Source organism: Canis lupus, chromosome 21, assembly GCF_003254725.2.
Source record: "Canis lupus dingo isolate Sandy chromosome 21, ASM325472v2, whole genome shotgun sequence".
NCBI classification, from domain to species: Eukaryota; Metazoa; Chordata; class Mammalia; order Carnivora; family Canidae; genus Canis; species Canis lupus.
The window spans coordinates 25144641-25166276 of record NC_064263.1 but is presented as its reverse complement, the minus strand read 5'-3'; the positions used below and the strand labels follow the sequence as shown (position 1 = coordinate 25166276).

Sequence of the window (21636 nt, the reverse complement as noted above, 5' to 3'; positions counted from 1 at the left end):
CTGCTTTGATTGCAAGTGACAAACGTAACTGATGTAGGCAAGAAAGATTTTAGTTACTGTAAAGAAAAAATTGAAGGTAGACCTAGATCAGGTCTGGTGAAAGCTAGCAGCTACAATGATGCCATCAGCATTTTGTATCCTTTCTACTTGCTTCCTACGTTCTCCTGCAAGTTCTTCCTAGAAGCACTAGGCTTCCATGGCCCTCACAACTAATATTCCTACAGAAAAGGGGAGAGAACCTTTCATACTGGTTCCATCAAAATTCACGGAGCAAACTTTTTTAAAAATTTTTTTTTATTTATGATAGTCACAGAGAGAGAGAGAGAGAGGCAGAAACATAGGCAGAGGGAGAAGCAGGCTCCATGCACCGGGAGCCCGACGTGGGATCCGATCCCGGGTCTCCAGGATCGCGCCCTGGGCCAAAGGCAGGCGCTAAACCGCTGCGCCACCCAGGGATCCCTCATGGAGCAAACTTTGATTGGTTTCCCCTAAACAGGGGTCTGTGTGGATGCTTTAACGATCAGCTCTGGGTCAGGTGCCCACTTGGAGTGGACAAAATTTCCATGCAATGGGAGAAGGAGCTCCCCATAGCAAGAGATGCTTGACAGGCAATCATTCTTCCCTAGAAGAGGTCTCGGAAAGGACATCCCTCACCTCAGGCTTCCCATGGGGAGCACCGAGAGAAGTAGAAGAAATCCTTTTAGTTGCTCCCTGCAGACTTCATTCCCTGGAGGAAGCCCTGTGACTGGTGGGAGGGTGAACCCCAGCAAGCTGGGTCCCAGGCAGGTTGGGTGGAGAATGGAGGGGCTGGATTTCCTTGGCACTTGAGAACCTCCCTAATCAAGCCCTAATGTATATAGTAGGAGCTTAGAATATGTGCCTCTGTAGCCAGACTTCCCGGCTCCTAGTCCAGTAGCTGTTCTTTCTACTTGTGCTACATTGGGTAAGTCAGCTAATGTCTCTGTGGCTTGGTTTCCCCACTCGAGGTACTAAATGGAGGTAATACCAATCTTATCTCACAGGGCCATTATGAGGATTGAATGGAGTATGGTACATCTGGCACACAGTAAGTGTTCAATAATTTTATCAATAGTAGTATTAGTTTGCCTCTTTTCCAACTGCATTTGCTGATACACCAGCAGCTCCAACTATGTTCAGCATCCCTCAACATGCCTCACCGAGTCTCAGCCCATTTCTGCCTGAAATGCCTTTGCCTCCATGTACACTTGGCCATTTCATTGCTGCCTCCTCCACTGAGCCTTCCTTGTCTGCAGAACCATCCCTCCCTGCCGGGACTCCCGCAGGACTCCAGAGCACCGATGGCTGCCTCAGATTATGGGGCTTCAGGTGCCTCATCTCCACTGAGCTCCTGAGGGTAAGAACTGGATCTTCTCTGTCTGTGAGCTCACAGAATAAGTCTGCCAGCAGCCGATGTGAAGAGAAGGCAATCCAGGGGTGGCAGAAAGAGTACTGAGTGAGGAACAAAGGTCTCAAACTGAAAGTAGCTCTGGGCCCCGGAGGTTGCATGTAAGGGCCAAGGGCAAGTGCTAAGAACAGAGATGTCAGCGAGGCCCTGGTTTGCCTTAATCGTCAGGCCCTGAGGAACCATAAAATTCTTAGGCAGGGGAGTGGTGAGGTCAGATTTTTGCTGAGCCAAGATCCCTCTGGCTGAGGATATGGAAGACAGAGCAGCGGGTAGATATGGTCTAGGTTGAGGTGGGGACCACAGGATGAGACAAAGGGACAGTTTGACAGATGTAAGGATGGAACACAAACAGGGCTTGGTGGTTGATTTCAAGTAAGACCTCAGACTTCCCACTAGGGAAGTGGCAATGGGCATGCCCTGCCCCACTGGTCTCTGTGGGTGAGACTGAAGGATGGCAGGCACCTGGCACTGACTACTTTAAATAGTAACCGTATCTCCCATGTAGTCCCATATACTCCCCCAAGCCCATGACCTTCCCTGGGTGGGGTCCAAGTCAAGCACAAGCCCAGACACTGAGGAGGCTTCATCATATCTATAAGCTCCAGGGACCAGAACTGGGCCTCTTCACCCAGCCCACCCTGGGAAAGCTGGTGGGGCTGGGCACAGGAGTGGGGCCTGGCTGAGCAGTGCTGATGAGATCATCTGACTCCCTTGGGCAGGGTGGGACCAGCCCAGGCCACAGTTCCCTGGAGCAGATGGCATATGATTTCTTCCTGTTTTGTCCTCCTCAGCTGTGCCTTGCAGAAACACAGGCTGGTATGGAAGGGGGAGTGCCCCCAGGGAACAGTGCTGGGCACAAGGACCAGGGCAGGGCCAGACTCTTGTGCTGTAGGAGCTCCAGCCCTCACCAGCTGAGTCTCCTCAAGAATCATGAATCCAAAAAAAAAAAAAAAAAAGAATCATGAATCCAGGTGCCCACTGACAGGGCCAGGACTAGGACCCAGGTATCCCATCTCCCACGCCTGACACACACTCAAGGCCCAGAGAGCCATGTTTATTGCAGGAACCAAATGCCTCTCTTCTCTGGGCCTCAGTTTCATCAGCTGCAAAATGGGTGTAAAGTGGAAGAGAGAACCCAAGAAGCTCTAAGTTTTCTCTCCCCATATGGAAAGAAGAGGGTCTACATGGGCCTGACAGTTGGAGCAAGTTATCATCTGGACTCTTCACGTACCCAGGAGAGGAGAGTCAGACTGAAACAGCAGCTTTGGGAACAGGGTACAGGGGCAGAAGGCTCCGCATGGACTCACTTCAGGGCTATAGGCCATCCTCTTGCGTGCTCTGGGCCTCAGATTCCTGGCTGTGACCCTAGGATAAGACCAGACCAGGGCATCTCTGAGAACCTTCACCCCACCCCAATCTGTCTTTTTAGCACTCTGGTTGTCAGGGCTTGTGAAGAGGTGTGTGGAAGAGAGTTGAAAGGCTGCTGTGAGCCTGGCATTCAAGGACTCTGATTTGGCTTGCTATGCCAGCCCCGGAACCAGGACCCTACTGTCTCTGACCTGGACTCTCACCATATCCAATCCTATCCTCCATTCAACAGCACAAGGGACCTCCTAATCTCAAATTTGGTCACACCTCTACCCTGCGTTACACACCATCGAGGGCTCCTTGGTTGGCACCCACAATACAGAGGCCAAATTTGTAGCCTGGCATTTGAGGCCTGTTGGGACCTGGCTCTGGTGATCTCTCAGCCTCCCCTCAAGCAAACTCAAACACTTGCAGTTACCCTATGACCTCATATCTCCAGAAGGCCTCTCTGCTAAGAACACTCTCCCCTTTCCTGTCCACATTCCACCAAAGAATCACCTTCTCCAGGGATCCTTCCTTGATACCCCAGGCAGGGATAGGGGCCTGTCTTCCTGTATTAGATGAAGACCCCTCATCTGTCTTTTCCACCAGCTGGAGCTCCTCAAAGACAGGGGCCAGAGCCCATTGAAGTTCCTATCTTTTGTAAGGCTTCCTGCAAATAAATATCAAGAGTGAATGAATGAATGAATGAATGAGTAAATAAGCAAAGGCTATAAGTGAGGCCGTTTCTCAGCTGGACTATGATAAAATTGTGAGTGGTAATAGAAACCCCATGGAGTGAATACCTACTTGCTTTAGATACTGGGCTAGGTGTTTCAGATCCATTACTTCATTTGAACCCCAATAGTACTCTGAGGTGGGTATAATTATCTCTATTTCATAATTAAGGACCCTGAGGCTCAAAGAGATAAAATCACTGCTATGAGCTCTGGAGCCAGCACAGAAACCAGGCCTGAGAGGTGCCAAGTTCTGCAGATGGAATAGCGATGTGTGGCAGAGGGGTACAGATGCCAGGAGCAGGTGGTTGGCTCTAACAGACCTTGGGTGGGGGATTGGTCGGGGGGAGTGTATGGGACCACATGGGAGAAACCCCATTAACAGGGTTTGAAGAACTCTGGGTTTTCCAGGGAGCTCTGAGCAGAGACCTGTTCTAGAATGAATCCTCATATTTCCTATAATTGGGGTGAGGCTGGGGGTAGCTTGGGGAAGCTTTTGCCCACCCCCCCACCCCCCCCCCCGCTCTGTGATCAACAGCCCTTACTATTTTGTGATGCTTTCTCAAACACATGTCATGAGGGATGTCAGAGTGTCAGTCCCCTCATCTACCCCCTCTAGAATCCCTAGCTGCCACCTAAACACATGTTCTGGAGGTGCTACTGCCCAGCCTGGGCCCCACTCCAAATTCCCAGAAGAGCCTGGGCCCATTCCTGGAAGCCTCAGAGACAGTTCCCCTCCCCTAGCCCTGTACCATCCTCGGGTGTGGGGGATGTCAAACCCAAGTGACCTCACAGTGGCCTGTTTTTTCCCAAGCCCTGTTATGTCAAGATCACTTCTGAGATTTCCTTGGGATAGAGCTCAGATGGTCACTGAAGCCAGCCTCACCTAGAAACATAGGGTGCCCATCCCTCTTCCCAGAGCCGGCCCAAAGGTTCCCTAATGTGCTCGGCCCTGGGAAGACTGTAGGAGTGTGAGAAATGAGGGCAGAGAGGGAGGATAGGAGGCAGAGGACTCCTGGACAAGCCAGACTGTGAAGGAAGAAGCACAGCTGGAGGCACTGGAGGATGGGGAGTTGTGGGCTGAGGAGAAGGACTGGGCAGAGGGAGGGATCAGCACTGCAGGAGACTGCCTGGGGCCCAGGAGGAATGAGAGACCACGAACAGATTCGAGTTTATTTAGGTGGCCAGGACGTTGAAGGAGGCCCCTCCAAAAGGGCACTCTGCTCTGAAGAAGGAGTTGAGGGCTGCTGGGGTTGAGGGAGGGCTGACAAGAAAGATAGGACAAAGGCTTGGAAGAGATGAGAGAGGGACCACTCCAGGACAGGCAGAAACTGCGGGACTCAGCCAAGTGGAGACTCGGCTCTCTGCTGAGTCGCATCCTCCAGCCACACTCACCTCCACAGTGCAGAGCCAAGCAGTCTGTCAGTGCTGGGAACGAGGGGTGCAGATGGACTGCCTGTGTTCTCAGGAACCCCAGTTCCTGAGGTAGAGCTCCAGGCTGGCAAGGGAAGGGAGAGGGGCCAGGAAGATGCTGGCCCAGGGTGCTGGAGGTCTCCAAATCAGAGGCCCTGGTGCAGAGGGAGAGTTGGTGACGAGGCTGGGAGGCTCCAGGAGGACAGCAGGATGGAACAGAGCCAGTGTGGGGGGAGGGGTGAAAGTGCCAGGAAGACCTCTGGCAGGGCAGGAGGGAGAAGCAGGCAGCTCAGAGCCACCAGGCCATGTCCTGCTCACCCTCCTCAGCTGGGACCATTCACAGCCAGAATCTCACATACACAGCCAAATAGAGGCAGCCCCACAGATGGCTTTGAAGTCTCTATCAGCCCCTTATCTCCACTAAACATACTGTAAGTATAAACTATAGTTTGTGATACAAGCATAACATCAAGCTTAGTCCTCTATGGCCCCAGTCAGATTTCTGCCCCTAAGTCTTCTCTGCGGAGACACTTTTTTTTTTTTAAAGATTTTATTTATTTATTCATGAGACACACAGAGAGAGAGAGAGAGAGAGAGAGAGAGGCAGAGACACAGGCAGAGGGAGAAGCAGGCTCCACAGAGGGAGCTGATGTGAGACTCGATCCCGGGACTCCAGTATCACGCCCTGGGCCAAAGGCAGGCGCTAAACCACTGAGCCACCCAGGGATCCCCTGCGGAGACATTCTTGAGTCAACCCTAGAAAATCATCCACCCATCTACCCATCCATCCATCCTTCCAAAAAGTATTTATTGAGTACCTTCTATGTGTCAGGTACCATCCTAAGCACTGGAGATGCAGTAGTGAATAAAACATAAACAAAACATAAACACCCCCTGCCCTGGTGGAGTTTATGTTCTGGTGGGAGGAGACAGACAATAAGCAAACAAACAAAATCATATGTTAAAAAATGATAAATGCTATGGAAAAAAATACAGTAGAGAAGGGGGTAGGAAGTGTGCACATTTAAGGTGGGAAGTTGCAATTTTAGCTAGTGTGGTAGGGGAAGAACTCGGGGAGAACATATTGTTTGAGTGGCCACCTGAAGGGGGTGATGTCTGTCCAGTGTTCCTCACACACACACCACGTGCAACAGTGCGCTCTGTGGCAGGAACTGCCTGTGTCATTGCTGACCTCCCACATTACGTTCTGAGCCAGGTGGTTGCCCTTCTTTCCTCCTCCCAGGTCACTCCTCAGATGCCTACAAAGCATGGCTCCTCCCACACTGGGTTGGCCACAAATGGGACCCCTGTCCTACATGCTTGACGTTTGAGGGTGACGATTTGGGATTTGGTGGAAGATACTCCAGCTGATTGGAAGACCACCACTGACCGGTGGCCTTGGCAAGACACTAAGCTCTGGCAGGGGGTTGTTCAGTTTTGTTCTCCCAAAATGGTAAGAAGAGACCATGCCCCCCTTACAAGTACCAAGCAAAGGGTTTTATCTACAGATTTGGAAATGGTCATGGCTCCCTGGCTTCCTGTCTGGCTTATGAGCTCCACCATGAAGGTTCCTGGGCCTGGACAAGAGCACTGAATTTGGAATTTGGAATGAAGACCAGCTGATGAATAGTTATGGGACAATCTCTGCAGGGTATCCTTGGACTTGGAGGCAGCCGAGCTCTGTAACCCCAGAAGCAGGCCAGACTGGGGAAGAGAAGCCATGAGTAGGGGCAGACCTCAGGGCTTTGTGTGATGAAGCACATATCCCAGAGAGCTTTCTCATGGTGGAATGTAGCAGCCTGGTAGAGATGGGGTGGTGAGTTCGCTGTCATAGAAAACATACAAATAGAGGCCAGACAAGTCCATCAAAGAGGCCTCAGGGAGCCTCCTTATCTGAGGGTCTGGGGAGAGTGATGAATCAGATTCTCTTAAGGCCCCTCTGGCCCGGGGAGTCCAGAACTCAGAGCCCTGTCATTGACCCCTAGGCTCTGGGACCCAGTTGTGTCTCTCCGCCAGGTGCGCTTAGGTGCTGGAGATGGTCAGAGCAGGACCAAGGCAAGGGAGCTGCCTTTCACGGCAAGTGAGAGGTTCTCTGAGACTTCCTCTACACCCAGACCTTACCTGTGAGAGCTGTGGACAAAGCTATCTGCCTTTGGGACTTCAGTGTCTGTGTCTGAAATGGGCAGGATCATAACCCACAATAAACACTCAGGAAGTGGTGGTGGTCTGTCCTTCCTGAGAGTTGGAGGCTGGGGGACCCACGTGGGTGCAGGGGTGCTACTCCTGCAGCTATTACCTTCATTCCCTATGACAAGCCTTCCCTGTCATCAACCAAGACAAAGATTTTTTTTTTTAATTGAGCCAGGCAGCACCAAGGACAGAGCCCTGTGGCTCCTCTTCACAGACTAGGCTCACTCATTCAACATTTCCCGTGCCTCTCGGGAGCTGGAGCCTGTGTTGGTCTTTGGGACCCCAGAGGCAAAGCAGGCGTTTTCCCCAATTCCTAACAAAGTTAGAGAAGGAAGAGAGTCTGGCTGACTTTGACTTTCAGCCTGGTCTTTTCTGTCCTGACCCTTGGCCCCTGTCTCTGTGTCCTATCTCAGGCCACTGTGTTCCTGACACGGTAGATTTACTGTGCACCTTGGGCAAGTTCTTAATCTCTCTGGTCTCAGTGTTCACACAGGGGAATATTGCTTCTCTTCCTGAGCACAGATGTTTATCAACATTCAGATCTATGCCCTAGTCCTGGCTTGCCACGACTCACTGTGTCACCTCAGGCAGGCCGCCAGCCTTCTTTAAGCCTGTTTCTTCATCTGCAAATGGGGGTACACACTCCACCATGCAGGGCCGTTGTAAAAGCAAATGAGATTTTGCAGCAAAAGCACTTAGCTTGGTGGCCAAGAAACTATATGGCTATAGTTAAGGAGCTCAGAAAGTGAGGCTTGGGGAGGTGCAGGGACCTTCTCAGGGTCACACAGCAGGTGGGTGATGGATCCAAGACCGCAAGCTGGATTTCCAGCATTCCAGGCTCCTGCCCAGGAGCTATGGAGATGATACAGTGGTTACTCTGGGAGCTGCTGGAGGAGGGGCTCCCCTTATGGGAAAGGAATTGGGGGGCATCCCTAGCAGCCCCTGTGGGGATCAGACTTGACCTGAACATCCCTCGGTCCCCACCTGCCACTCTGATGGTGTCTGTCAGGTACATGGACAGTTCCAGCCTCCTCTGAGATGTTAGGGTTCCAGGGCTGACCCTGTGAACATGTGATATGGAAAGGGGAGAGGAGGCACATGATATGTGGCGGGGGGGGGGGATGCGTGTAAGTCTATAGGCAGAACTCTTGACTTTGACAGAATCCTAGGTCAAATGGACTGTGGCAAAAAGGGAATTTATTAGCTCATGCCATCAAAACGTCCAGTGGCAGATAAAGCTTAAAGCATAAGTGGAACCAGGTACTCAGTGGCGTTCTTGGGGACCCGTATATTCTCATTTCTCAACTCGGCCATCCCTTGGCTTTATTTTTTTAATATTTTATTTATTTATTTATGACAGACAGAGAAAGGCAGAGAGAGAAGCAGGCTCCACGCAAAGAGCCCGATATGGGACTCGATCCCAGGACAACCGGATCACGCCCTGAGCCAAAGGCTGATGCTCAACTGCTGAGCCACCCAGGTGTCCCTTCCCTTGGCTTTATTTTGCCCAGTTTCCTTCTTGGTGACAGTATCATCAGTGAATAGGACAGTTTCTGGCATAGAGTTCACCTGGCTCTAGAAGCTCCAGGCTCACTTCCTACCAGCTTTGCAAACCCAATGGAAAACCTGCCTCCTTCCCAGTATTCCAGCAAAATCTCCAAAATTGAGGCACCTGGCGAAGGTCACCTATCCAACCCTGAGCCAGTTGCAGGGCCTGAGCCCACTCTTCTCTCACTGGCCGGCCTAGGTCACAGGTCCATCACTCCCAGATTGTCAAGACTTGAGGAGGGGAAGGAGGGGATCTCCCAATGGAAGAACAGGAGGCAGCCCATCATCATGAGAGAGGGTCTGGGAATTGGGTGAGAGGAACTGTGGAGGAGAACAATGACTGCTTGCAGGACAGGCTGGATAGCTGGACCTGGGCCACCTCTTCCCCCAGAGGACTGGAGCCTGGTTCTCTGTGAGGATGGGTGGGTCCTGAGGTCACCAATAGAGGCTGTCAGCCAATTGCACTCCTTTCAGGTAAACAGCAGGTTCTTGCTTGAAGGGGAATCAAACAGGCTTAGCTCTACAGAGAGCTTCAAAGAGATTGAAAAGAGATTCAAAACAAAACAAAGCAAAAAAAGACGAAAATGAGGGGTCCAGGCAAGGAACAGAGACCCTCTCACACTAGCTCCAGTGAAGAGGGGGTATTGGAAGGGGCTTGGATCCTCCAGGTCCCTGGGTGGCAGGTGCTGTGGCCCATGGTCATAGACTTGGAGAGCTGGCACCATGGCCTCTCCTTCTACGTCAGGGGCTGCCCCCTCCCTGGGACACTCTGGGCCCCTGTTCTCTCTCTCCCATGGTTCCCCAGCCCCGAGGCTGCCCCAGGCCCTGTCAGCCTTGTGCCCACCTGGGCCACCGTGGTCACTGACTTTTTCATTCAAGAAAGAACCTCTTGCTAACTTTGCCAAGCCTCAGCTTCCTCGTCTGTAAAGCAGAGGTGGAAATTGTGAAGAGTAAATGAGATGCGGCAATTTGCACAGTGGTGATGTAGAGTCGGCGCCCAATAAAAACATCTGTCCAGGTTGTGGTGGGGCTTACACGAGCTCGCCGATGCGCCTGGCGCACAGCTGTGGTGCAGGGGATGCAAGTTCCCTCTGTGCTCAGCCTGTAGGGACCAGAGAGAAAGGAAGCAGCCTTGACTCCCAAATTCCCCAGAGCTACAGCTTCCCCTTCCTTGCACTCAAAATGGCTGTTTCAGTTCCAGCTTGAATTCCTGTTGAGTAGGAGGTAAAAAGGGGAAGTAGAAAAAGAGAAGAGAAATCAAAGTTTTCAGTCTTCTCTGTGCCCTTCTCCTGCCAGATTTGCCTGCTTTTGTCGCCAGCCTCATACCACGGGTGGGATCAGAACTCCTCCACGAGTGGTGGGCACTGCCCCCTGCCCACTGCCCTCTAGGCACTGACATCAGGGACCTGGCCTGGGGCTTGAGGTGGGCTCCATGGACACTCCTGCCCCAGGCTGCCTGCTGCTGGGTCAGGGTTGGGTTGGTGACTGTAGCCAAGGGCATAGTGACCCTGTAAGGCATACATTAGCCCTGTTTATCATGTGGATACTTAGGCTCAGAGGAGTAGGTGGCTCGCCCTGGGTCGCTCAGTAGGTTGGTGATGGATCCCAGCCTGGCTGACTCCTCAGGGGAAGGAAGCTGGGTCTTGACCCCTGTCATCCTGTGCCCTTGCTGCTAAGCTCACAAGCCAGAGGCCAAGCAAGGGGGTTTCCAGGCCTTGTTTCCCAGCAGGCAGGCAGGCCAAGGTTAGGGAGGCCTCTTCCCATATCCAGCCTGGTCTGAGCTGGTTCCTGGCTGGCTGGCAGACAGTGACTCAGGCTTCCAGCTCCTGCCTCTGGCCTCCTCATCCCTTCCAGATAGGAGCAGGCATGGGGAGGGAGCTGCAGAGTCATCTAAAGGGGATCCAAGCAGCCCAAGGAGCTTCAACCCTTGCCAGCTCTTCTTTGCATCTATTCTGAATTGCTTCTGCTACAGGCACAAACCAATCCCATGTGTTGCCTGAATTGAAAAAAGCGAACTGGCCCTTCTATGGAGTGAGGGCCTTCAATGTTTCTGCCAAGGGTAGAACAGAGATGGGTAGTGGATGCCTGGTGTTCGAGCAACACTCCCAGGGACTCTGCCTCAGATGAATGGTGCTCAACACTGGCCCTGTCCCCCTGCCAGTGGCTCCTGTGAGCCCCACTGACCAGGGGAGGCTCTGAGAACAGGGCTTGAGCTGATTTGGGAATAATAAATAGCAGAAAGGCTGGGGAATGGATTAAGAGGAACTGAAGCTGGTAGCCCAGTCCTGAGGTTGTTCGGTGCCAGCCCCAAAGGGGAGGCCCTGGCTGTGTGCAGAACTGCCCCCACCCCAGGGCGGCAGTCAAAAGGCTTGAGACTGGCCATCCCAGGCAGTCTGCTGGCACCATCTCATGGCCAGAGGCCCTCAGTGCAGGGAAGACAATCCTCTGGGAATTTCCCAGCTCCAACATCTAAGCCTGGATTTCAGGGGAACCATGGATAAGGGGCTTGTAAAGCCAGAAAGACAATAGTGAAATGTCACCTGGCTGGGACACCTTGGGAAACTCACCGACCCTTCCTGAGTCTTACTTCCTTCATCTGTAGAATGGAGAAAACACTCTCCCTCACCACCAGCCTGGAACTGCAGATGAAATATTATCTGGCAGGGACTGGGCTGTTAAGAAATGACACTGGGTTGCAGAGGACCCAGAAATTAGTGTGGACTGCTATGGGCTGAGGGGTCCAAAGTAGGGGCATTTAGTCTGGGTCTGGAATGGATTCATTCAATTAACAAGAGTGTATTGAGTCTGTACTGTGTGCCGGGACACGTCACCTGCACAGTTTCATTTATATCTTACAGCAGCCAAGATGGCAGGTACGACTACTCACTCTCACTTGAGAATGAGATGTGAGAACTACAGGAAGGATAAGTAGGGATTATCTGGAGAAAGTGGGAAGAAAGCATCCCAGGCAGAGGGAACAGCACACATGTAGGCCTGGGGGCTGGAAAGGCTGGTGGGGAAGGTCTGAAGCTGGACTTAGGAGCCCTGACAGGCTTGGGGGCAGGGCAGGGGTATTTGGGCTTTGTGTTGGAGGCCTTTTTTTTTAAAAAAAAAAAAAAATAAGATTTTAATTATTTATTCATGAGAGACACAGAAAGAGGGACCAAGACATAGGCAGAGGGAGAATCAGGCTCCCCGTGGGGAGCCCAGTGGGGGACTTGATCCCAGGACCCCAGGATCAGGACCTGAGCCAAAGATAGATGCTCAACCACTGAGCCACCCAGGTGTCCCTATGTTGGAAATTTTAAGTGAGCCAGCACCCTCGAGCCTCTACCTGGGCCCCTCTTCACAAGATGCATCCCATGCTGCACTGTTCTTCCTCTCTCACATGGGGTCGGCTCATACCCGGGCGGTGTGCTTCTTGCCTAGGACACGGACACGCCCTTCACTCTTGATATGTCCAAGTCCCCCTGGCCCTTTAAGGCCCAGCAACAGACGTGCCTTCTCCAGAAGCCACTCCAGGTCATTCCTTCCTAGGTGTCCCCAAAACCCCCAAGATCTGAGCTCTCCCATCTGGGCCCCATCCAGATAGCAGGAACTCAGACTTCAGCCCTGCCCTGAGACTGACACCCCCAGGAAGCCCTCAGGGCTGCTCCCATGCTTGGGACAGACACCGGGATAGGAGTGACCACTGGGGGTTGTCCTAGGAACTTGGCAAAAGACTGGCTGCTGGGTTGAAGGCCAGGTCTCTTTGCCCTCCTGGGCTCCAGCACCACTAAAATCAGATCAGAAGGTCCCCCTCTACAACTGGCACGAGCAACCCCCTAGCACAGACCTGAATAAGCAGTCGGTGCTCAATCCTTGCACCGCTGACCCTGTGTTTACCAGCGGTTCAAACCTGAATTTTCTCAGTCTGACACAGACTTTTGGCTCCAACTCAGTTTGCCACTCCCCTCGCCTGTAAAATGGGTTTGGGTGGGAGGTCAGTGCTCACACCTTCCAGGGTACAAAGGGTCCTTCCTCACTCTGGCCATTTGTCCTCACAAGCTGGTGGCCAGTATGACCACGTTCTACTGAGCAGGCTCAGAAAGGAAAAGGGGCTTGTGAGTAGGGGCCACACAGTGAGCAGAGGCAAGGAAGAACCAGAACCTGGGCCTCACATGCCCAGGGCAGTGTTCTTTCCCAGCTCGAGCCAGTTCTCCCTCCCTCAGTTACCTTAGCTGCTCCCAATCGAAGCCTACCTCCTCCGGGTCACCCCTTCCCCCCATTACTGCCTCTCTACTGGAGCTGGCCTCTCTGGGACAAGGAGAAGCCACCTCACTTTCTCTGGCGATCCTAACAGGTGTAAGTCTTGGTTTGGGAGTGAGGAGGGGTTGGAAGAGAATTTGGCACCAGCAGGGAGAATGTCACTCAGGTGAGTTTTCAGAGGCATCACCTCTATCCTCACAATCACTCCCAGTGGCTCTGGACCTGCCAGGTGGAAGGAGACAGTGAGTGCTAAATGAAGGTATGTGGGAGGATCTGAGGGCATACAATAGGTGTTCAATAATTGGTTTTGGAGAAAAGGAAGAAAGGGAAGGAGAGACAGAGAAGGTGACCAAATAAATGAGTGTGTAAGTGCATTGCCAGGTGGAGGGATGAACATGTCAGTGAATAAACTATTGAATGAATAGAGAAAGGAGGTATGGATGGGGGAGTGAGTGACTGGAAGGTGGCTCTGGGTGTTACAGCTAAAGGCGGAGCACAAAGCTCTTTAATCACCAATGTGCCCATTTGGTAGATGGGAAGAGGATGGCTGAGGAGCGAGGAAGCTGCTGGGTCCCTGGGGGTGGCCTTTGAGCAGCAGCCTCTGGTTCTCCCTCACCTCTCTTTCTACCCCCTCACCACCCTCTTTCCTCTGCTGGGATGGGGAGGATTCCAGGAAGGAGACCTTTTCTCCGCCTTCTTGCTCCTAGTTTCCGCCAGGCCTTGGTGTTGGGGGTGGCAGGGAGGGGGTGGCCCCCGCAGGGGCTATTTCAGTCAGAGACAGCTCTGCCAGGAAACAGAGGAAGCCACCCGCCCCATAAGAGGTGTTGCAGCTTGAGCTGAGGTCAGGAGAGTGGAGAGCCTCACGTCGGGCCTCCTCTTGGGCCAACGCATTTGAGGCCACCAAAGTTCTTCGGGGACAGGAGGCTGCTTGTGAATGTTGGTGCATCTTGATGCCATGGGCCAGCACAAGGTGGGCATAGGGGCTAGACACAAGGAACTGTGACTTTGGGCAGGCAAGCTGGGCCCAGCGCTGACCTAAAAGAGGTCCACAGGGTTGGGGGAAGGGAGGCAGAAGAAGGGACTCCACCCAGCTGGAGGACCAGAAAGGAAGAAGCAAGATTGGATCTGGAGCTGAATGGCCACTTAGTGTCTTGACAAAAAAGACATGGGGTGAATGGTGCTTTGTGTGGAGGGAACAGCAAAGATGGGGAGGCTGGAGAGGAAGTCTAGATCTCTGGCTTTGAATGATTGTGTGGCAGTGCCGGTGTCTCAGGAACAGTGTGGCAGGATAGGAAGGGGCAGAGGGGCACAACAGGGGTGCTTTGGATGAGGCTGGGGGGCTTGGCAGGGAGCTGGAATGTAGGAGTTTTAATTTTTCTTCAAAGGGAAAAGAGGGGTGCCTGGATGGCTCAGTTGGTTAGGCGTCTGCCTTAGACTTGGGTCATGATCTCGGGGTCCTGGAATTGAGCCCTGCATTGCTCCTTGCTCAGTGGGGAGCCTGCTTCTCCCTGTCCCTCTGCCCTTCCCCCTGCTTGTGCTCACGTTCTCGCTCACTGTCAAATTAACTAATTTTTTAAAGATGGCAGAGGGATGCAGGGAAGGATGGTTAGTGCCACTTGCTAGAAAGCCCCCCACCATAGAGTGGCCAAAGCCCAGGGCTCAAGGCCCAAAAATGAGTGACAGCTAGAGAAACTAGAGGACCCAGCTGCTGCTGAGAGGCAGGGACCAAAGGAACCCTCCCTCAGGACTGGCCTCTGCCTCTCCTAGGTCCTCAGAAAGCAAGAATGTAGGAGGGAGCCAGGATGACAGCCGGGCCTCCTTTTCTCCTCATGCAGCCTCTGTTTCCTTCCAAGTGGACTAGTCTTATGAGGGAGTAGAGACCAAAAAGTATCTGGAGCCACCAATCACCTGAGGCAGAGGGCTCTCTCCTGGGGTGGTATGTGTGGACAGCAGGCCTCCCAAGAGAGAGTTCAGAGGCACAGCACTGCTCCTTCTACCTGCTTCTTCCTCCTCACCATGACCCTCTGCCCTAGCAGGCTGCTCTCCTCTCAAGCCCTGCCTATTTGTTCTACCTTCCTCTCCACCTGAGAACACCCCTCTCCACCCAGGGATTTCCTCCTCAACCAATTGGGTCATGCTCCATCCTTCATCCTCCTCTGAAAATCTCTTCTATCCTGTGGTTCACACTGCTCTATTCAGATTAGCATATGTATATGTATAATTTCTATATTTCCATCTATATACCTACATCTGTGTTTGTATACTGTGCCTTCACGTGTCCAGCAGGCAGTAAGTATGCATTTAAATGCCTGGCAAGGGGATCCCTGGGTGGCTCAGCGGTTTAGCACCTGCCTTCGGCCCAGGGCATGATTCTGGAGTCCCGGGATCAAGTCCCACGTTAGGCTCCCTGCATGGAGCCTGCTTCTCCCTCTGCCTGTGTCTCGGCCTCTCTCTCTCTCTGTCTCTTATAAATAAAAAAATAAAATCTTTTAAAAAATAAAAATAAAAAAATAAATGCCTGGCAGGTAGGGGCGCCTGGGTGGCTCAGTTGGTTGGGCCTCTGCCTTCAGCTCAGATCATGATCCCTGGGTCCTGGGATCGAATCCTACACTGGGCTCCCTGCTTGGTGGGGATTCTGCTTCTCTCTTTCCCTCTCCTGTTCCCCCTGCTTGTGCTCTCTGTCTCTGTCAAATAAATAAATAAAATCAAAATAAATGAATAAAAGCCTACCAGGTGAAAACAGGAGACTGAATCCAATGAGGAGATGAATAAATGAACTTTCTCTGCCTGTGGTAATCTTAACTTCTTGGCTACAATGGGGAGGGGGGGCCTGCAATGCTTCTGCCTCTGGCTTCTCCCCAGGCCTAACTGACTAGCTGGGCACCCAGCACTCCTAGCACATGGGCTGAAGCCCCACAGAGGATTTTTCATAATTAAAGATAATATGCCATGTGGGATACAGACTAGAGAATCCAAACCTCATTTTGCAGTTGCCCCGAATCTGGGAAAAATATATCAAAATCAAATTTTAAGTTGGAAGAAATTGGTTTGAATAGTTATGTTTTGTTCTAACATAACTTTTAAAACTCTCATAACTTGACTTAGCAGGGTGTATTCACATTAAGAATGTGACCCTCTTGCTAACACTTACCCTGTGCCAGGCACTGATCTTCAAAACAACCCTATGAAGCAGGTGTTATATGATCCCATTTTATAGATGGGGAAACCAAAGCACGGTCGTTCAGTAATGAGCATAAGGCCCCCAGTTTACATGTAACGGAGCTGGGATTTGAACCTGGGCATCTGGACCAGAGCCCATGTCTTGGCCTCAACCCTCTATCACCCTCTGTGTGCATTTGCAGGACTTCATATTTTTTCCTTAGCTTCAGTTTTTCCCATCTAAAAATAGGCGGGGGGGAGGGAGATGCCTGGGTGGCTCAGTTGGGCACTTGCCTTCAGCTCAGGGTGTGATCCGGAGGCCCTGGGATTGAGTCCCGCAGGGAGCCTGCTTCTCCCTCTGCCTGTGTCTCTGCCTCTCTCTCTCTGTGTCTCTAATGAATAAATAAATAAAATCTTCTAAAAAAAAAATACGGAGGGGGATGATCCAACTATTTCAAAGGCTTTGTCTTACAGGTCCACTGGATTTAAGTTGTGAATTCTTTTTGGACACCAGTAAATATGGACATGCCAGTTGGGAGGTAAGTATCAAGAGGTCAGACTTACCTCACCAGGGAACCCCTTAAGGCACTTGTGCTAATGACTCCCTCAAAACCTAGCCTGAGGGATGAGTGGCAGGATGAGGCATTGAATACAACAGCATAGCATGGCATTTATTAAGCACCTATTGTATATCAGGCCTATCACATGTTTTACTGATAAAAACACAGACCCAGAAAAGGCAAGTGACAGCCCTTGGATTGAACAGCATAGAAGTAGGGGATCCAGGATTTGAATGAGGCTTGCCTAGCTCTGAAGTTGGGTTTATAACCTCTACATTCCATGTCCATGAGGTACACTAAGTTGCACCCACACAGTCAGATGGCTGGGTTCTGGTCCTGGTTCTGCTTCTAACTCAGTAAGATTGAACCATCACTGCCTCTCACTGTGGTGTATTTTCCTCTCTATAAAAAGCAAGCAGTTGGGGTGCCTTCCCAGCTGAGTCGGTGGAGCGCAGGACTCTTGGTCTCAAGGTTGTGAGTTTGAGCCTTAGGTTGGGTGTAGAGATTATTTAAAAAGAAAATCTTAAAAAAAACAAAAACAAAAAAAAACCAGTAGATTTGGCTAGTCCTCAGCCATTTGCCTTCAGGGAAGCGGTTTCCACTCTCGCCACCAGGGGGTGCTGTGGCCCATTGGCTCCACCAGACAGGCATTTGTAGCCTCAAGTCAAGTGGAAGGCTTAGGAAACTCCTGAATCACTTTCTTACCCCATTTTACAGATAAGAAGATTGCAGCCAAAAGAAGGACCATGGCTTTGGAAGGTGGAGTTCGGGCTGAGGAGGTGGGCGCTGTCTTTTGTCAGTTCACAGTGTGTGGACATTCTGCTCATGTTGCTTAATTCAGAATTACCAGGGCCTTTTCTTCCCTAGGCCCCAGCTTGGGCTCTTAGACACAGAGGGGCATCAGACCTGGCACTTCCTTTCAGGAGGTTCCCTGTCAGTGTAGGAGAGACAGACAGGCAGGCTCATCATGACCATAATCTCCAAACCCTAAAAAGTTCAGGGGGAAGCCCTGCATAGCTTGATTTAGTACCTCTAATCTCATATCATCCTAAGAGATGGGTGTATCATTCCCCCATTTTTTAGATAGGAAAACTGAGACTCAGACAAGGTATATCACTAGCCCAAGGTCACATAGCTCGTAAGTAGCATAGGTGGGACTCAAACTAAAGTCTGTCTAGATACCTGGCTGGCTTAGTCAGAAGAGTGTGTGACTCTTGATCTTCGAGTCAAGTGTATCTACACCCATGCTGGGTATGAAGATTACATGAAATATAAAACTTCTTAAAAAAAAAAGATTTAAGGGCAGCCCAGGTGGCTCAGCGGTTTAGCGCCACCTTTATCCCAGGGTGGGATCCCGGAGACCCGGGATCGAGTCCCTCGTCAGGCTCCCTGCATGCAGCTTCTCCCTCTGCCTGTGTCTCTGCCTCTCTCTCTCTCTCTCTCTGTCCCTCATGAAAAAATAAATAAAATCTTAAATATATATATATTTAAAACAAAACAAAAAATCTAAAGTCTGTCAATCTCCACTTAAGAGTAGACATTTGACTAGGGTTTTGAAGGATAACAGAAGTTTACCAGGAAGGTTGGTGGGAAATGAATATTATAGAAAGTGAATTGGATTTTTCCCAAGCTTGAGCTTTATTGTATCCCAGGTTTCCTTAAAGTGAGGGCTGTGTGGGGCCTCCATGGGGTGGTATCAGAGATGGTTCAGGTGGAGATGAAGGCCCAGAGAGGGACAGGGGCCTACTGGATGATAGTGGGTGTGGTTACTGACAAGCTGTGTGTTGCTTCCCCAGCCTCTCTGGATGTAGGAAGCATAATCGGGCACCCATGGAGTGGGACAATGGTACAGGCCAGGCCTTGGGCTCCCCGCCCACTACCTGCGTCTACCGAGAGAACTTCAAGAGACTACTACTGCCACCTGTGTACTCAGTGGTGCTGGCGGCTGGCCTGCCACTGAATGCCTGCGTCATTGCCCAGATTTGCACATCCCGCCGGGCCCTGACCCGCACAGCCGTGTACACCCTGAACCTGGCCCTGGCTGACCTGCTCTATGCCTGCTCCCTGCCCCTGCTCATCTACAACTATGCCCAAGGTGACCACTGGCCCTTTGGCGACCTCGCCTGCCGCCTGGTCCGCTTCCTCTTTTACGCCAACCTACATGGCAGCATTCTCTTCCTCACCTGCATCAGTTTCCAGCGTTACCTGGGCATCTGCTACCCATTGGCCCCCTGGCACAAGCGTGGGGGCCGCCGCGCTGCCTGGCTAGTATGTGGGGCCGTGTGGCTGGCTGTGACGACCCAGTGCCTGCCCACAGCGCTCTTTGCCTCCACAGGCATCCAGCGTAATCGCACCGTCTGCTACGACCTGAGCGCACCTGCCCTGGCCACTCGCTATATGCCCTATGGCATGGCCCTCACCGTCATCGGCTTTCTGCTGCCCTTTATCGCCCTACTGGCCTGCTACTGCCGCCTGGCCCATCGTCTGTGCCGCCAGGACGGCCCAGCAGGGCCTGTGGCCCAGGAACGACGTGGCAAGGCAGCCCGCATGGCTATGGTGGTGGCAGCCGCCTTTGCCATCAGCTTCCTGCCCTTCCATGTTACCAAGACAGCCTACCTGGCAGTGCGCTCTACACCCGGTGTCCCCTGCCCCGTGCTGGAGGCCTTTGCAGCTGCCTACAAAGGCACGCGGCCCTTTGCCAGTGCCAACAGTGTGCTGGATCCCATTCTCTTCTACTTCACTCAGAAGAAGTTCCGCCGGCGGCCGCATGAGCTGCTCCAGAAACTCACAGCCAAGTGGCAGCGATAGGGTCACTGAATCCACTGGGGCAGGACACCTGGGGTCGGGGCACTGAAAGCCCTACCAACCCCAAACCGTGCACAGAATTAAAGCTTAACTCAGCTGGGCATAGAATGCGGTCCCCCACAGACTCCAAAATCTCACCAATGACTATTTATTGAGCCCTTGCTCTGGGCCAGGCCCTGTGGACATAGAGACAAGCTCTCCAGAATGTCCCAGCAAGGCCCTGAGAATCAGGAAAGCCATGTTAAGCTGCTCACAAAAATATAGTGTGGCGTGTACTATAATTGAGGAGTATGCTGTATGCTTTGGAGTCACCAATACAGGGAGTGAGGGAAGATGGGAAGGGGAAGTGAAGTTTCTGGGAAGGAGCATTTGAGCTGGATTTTGAGGGGATGAATATTGAATTCCCTGGAAGTGTGTGATGTTCCATTCATTCAGCAAACCTTTACCTATACCTTGTCCTTGGGTCTGGGTTGATTTTGTGGTCCCAGGAGAACTAATCCCAGCCCTGTCCCATATAGGTTCCCAACTACTAGACATACAGACCCTTGACACAGTGATGCCAAGGCTGTGACAGAGGGAAGTATGGCTGAGGGACAGGGTAAACAGAGGATGGAGAATGCCCATGATGCAGTCCAAGGAGTCAGGAACGACCTCTTGGGGTAGGGATGGGGGCATCTGAACCAGATATTGAAGGCTGAGTGGATGGTCAGCAAGTAGCATTGGGGAGCATGTTCCTACAGCCTAGGCCAGCTATATGCAAGACTCTGCCCTGAGGCAGATGAGTAGAGAGAGCTGGAGTGAGGGGCAGGCAATATGACCTCCTATGTGTGAAAATTGAGAAAACAAGAGCTGTCCCATGGCCACCTTCCTCTAGACAGTGGCAAGAGTGGTCCAGATGCTCCAGGCTGTGGGGGCCCAGCAGAGGGAGGAATTAGGAAGAGCTTCTTCAAAGAAGTGGAGGTTGAGCTGGGAAGGAATCCAAAAGGCAGAGGGGGATCCCTGGGTGGCATAGCGGTTTGGCGCCTGCCTTTGGCCCAGGGCGCAATCCTAGAGACCCGGGATCGAATCCCACGTCGGGCTCCCGGTACATGGAGCCTGCTTCTCCCTCTGCCTATGTCTCTGCCCCTCTCTCTCTCTCTCTGTGTAACTATCATAAATAAATAATAAAAAAATTAAAAAAAAAAAAAAGGCAGAGGGAAGGCTGCTCCTGGTGGAAAGCCCTGTATGTATACAAAACCCAGAGGTAGAGATGTACTGAATCTGGCTATAAATCAATAGTGAGTTTCAATTAAGCCAGGAGTGGGGTGGGGGTGGGGGAGTGGGGGGGATAACTAGAGCACTAAATGCCAGTAAGAGCTCCAGATCCCACTTCTCCACCCACCTCTTCAAATATGCCTCTTTCAGCCTCAGGGTATCCTGGGTGCCTGAGGACCCTCCACTAGGCCCCCCAAGTGAGGGGAAATAGCCCTTCAACACTGCTTCATACTAGAAGAAGTCAAAAGCTTGAAGAGACTTAGGGCCACCAGAAGGCTGCAACATGGAGGTGCAGAGGTTCTGTGGCCGGGAGCCTGCCAATCAGTCTCAAGACAGACTGTTTCATGGGTTCTGCTCCTGCCCTCTCAGCTCCATCATTCTGGCCCGTAGGTGCCTGGAAGCTGCTGGAGGCCATCTCATGGAGGCAAACACAGAGCTGAGCCTTCAAAAGCTCTGGAAAGACATCTTCACTGAAGATCTCTGAGGAGGCAACGAAGGAGATTCTACTACACAAGGCCTCTCTATCTGCTCTTCCCGCCCACCCCTCCTTCCAGCCCCACCCATACAGCTCCTTGTCCTCTTGGCTCCTTTCCTTCATATCTCTATCACCCCACCCCACCCCATTCCCCCTCACTTCTTCTCTGGTCCTCGTTCCCTCCCCTCTTACCACGCTGACCCTGTATGGGAACCGACCTAGAAGGTAGAGGGGAGAGAGGGCAGGGCAGAGGGACAGAGCAGGAAGGGCAAGGACTGCATAACTTAGTATTTTTCTTTTAGCTCTCTCTAATCCCCCAGGCTGTTGGGCCATGAAGCCATTGAGAGACAGACTCTGCTGGAGTTAAACTCCATAGTCATGTTGGAGGCATGCTTACAGCTGGCTGAGGAAGTGGGAAAACCAGACCCAACCCATCTTGGGAATCCATCAAAAGTGTTCTCCAGAAGAGGCTGA

The 21636-nt window shown here is 52.0% G+C and overlaps 1 protein-coding gene across 10 annotated transcripts in view; it reads left to right on the top strand.

Moving 5' to 3' along the window:
* Nucleotides 1-19714, top strand: part of P2RY6 (pyrimidinergic receptor P2Y6) — a 37308-nt gene extending 17594 nt beyond the window's left edge. For 3 of the 10 annotated variants that reach the window (XM_025459100.3, XM_035703848.2, XM_025459099.3), the window contains exons 2-5: nt 1023-1066; nt 16543-16607; nt 17346-17407; nt 18425-19714. In XM_025459100.3, coding sequence (XP_025314885.1) covers nt 1030-1066; nt 16543-16607; nt 17346-17407; nt 18425-19436 — 1176 coding nt within the window. In that variant the 5' untranslated portion in view covers nt 1023-1029 and the 3' untranslated portion in view covers nt 19437-19714. Of the gene's footprint in view, nt 1-1022; nt 1067-1274; nt 1376-13683; nt 13880-16528; nt 16608-17345; nt 17408-18424 lie in introns of those variants that run through there. The other 7 variants (XM_025459105.3, XM_025459103.2, XM_025459101.3 and 4 more) reach the window with 4 other exon arrangements.
* Nucleotides 19715-21636: the final 1922 nt, after the last annotated feature.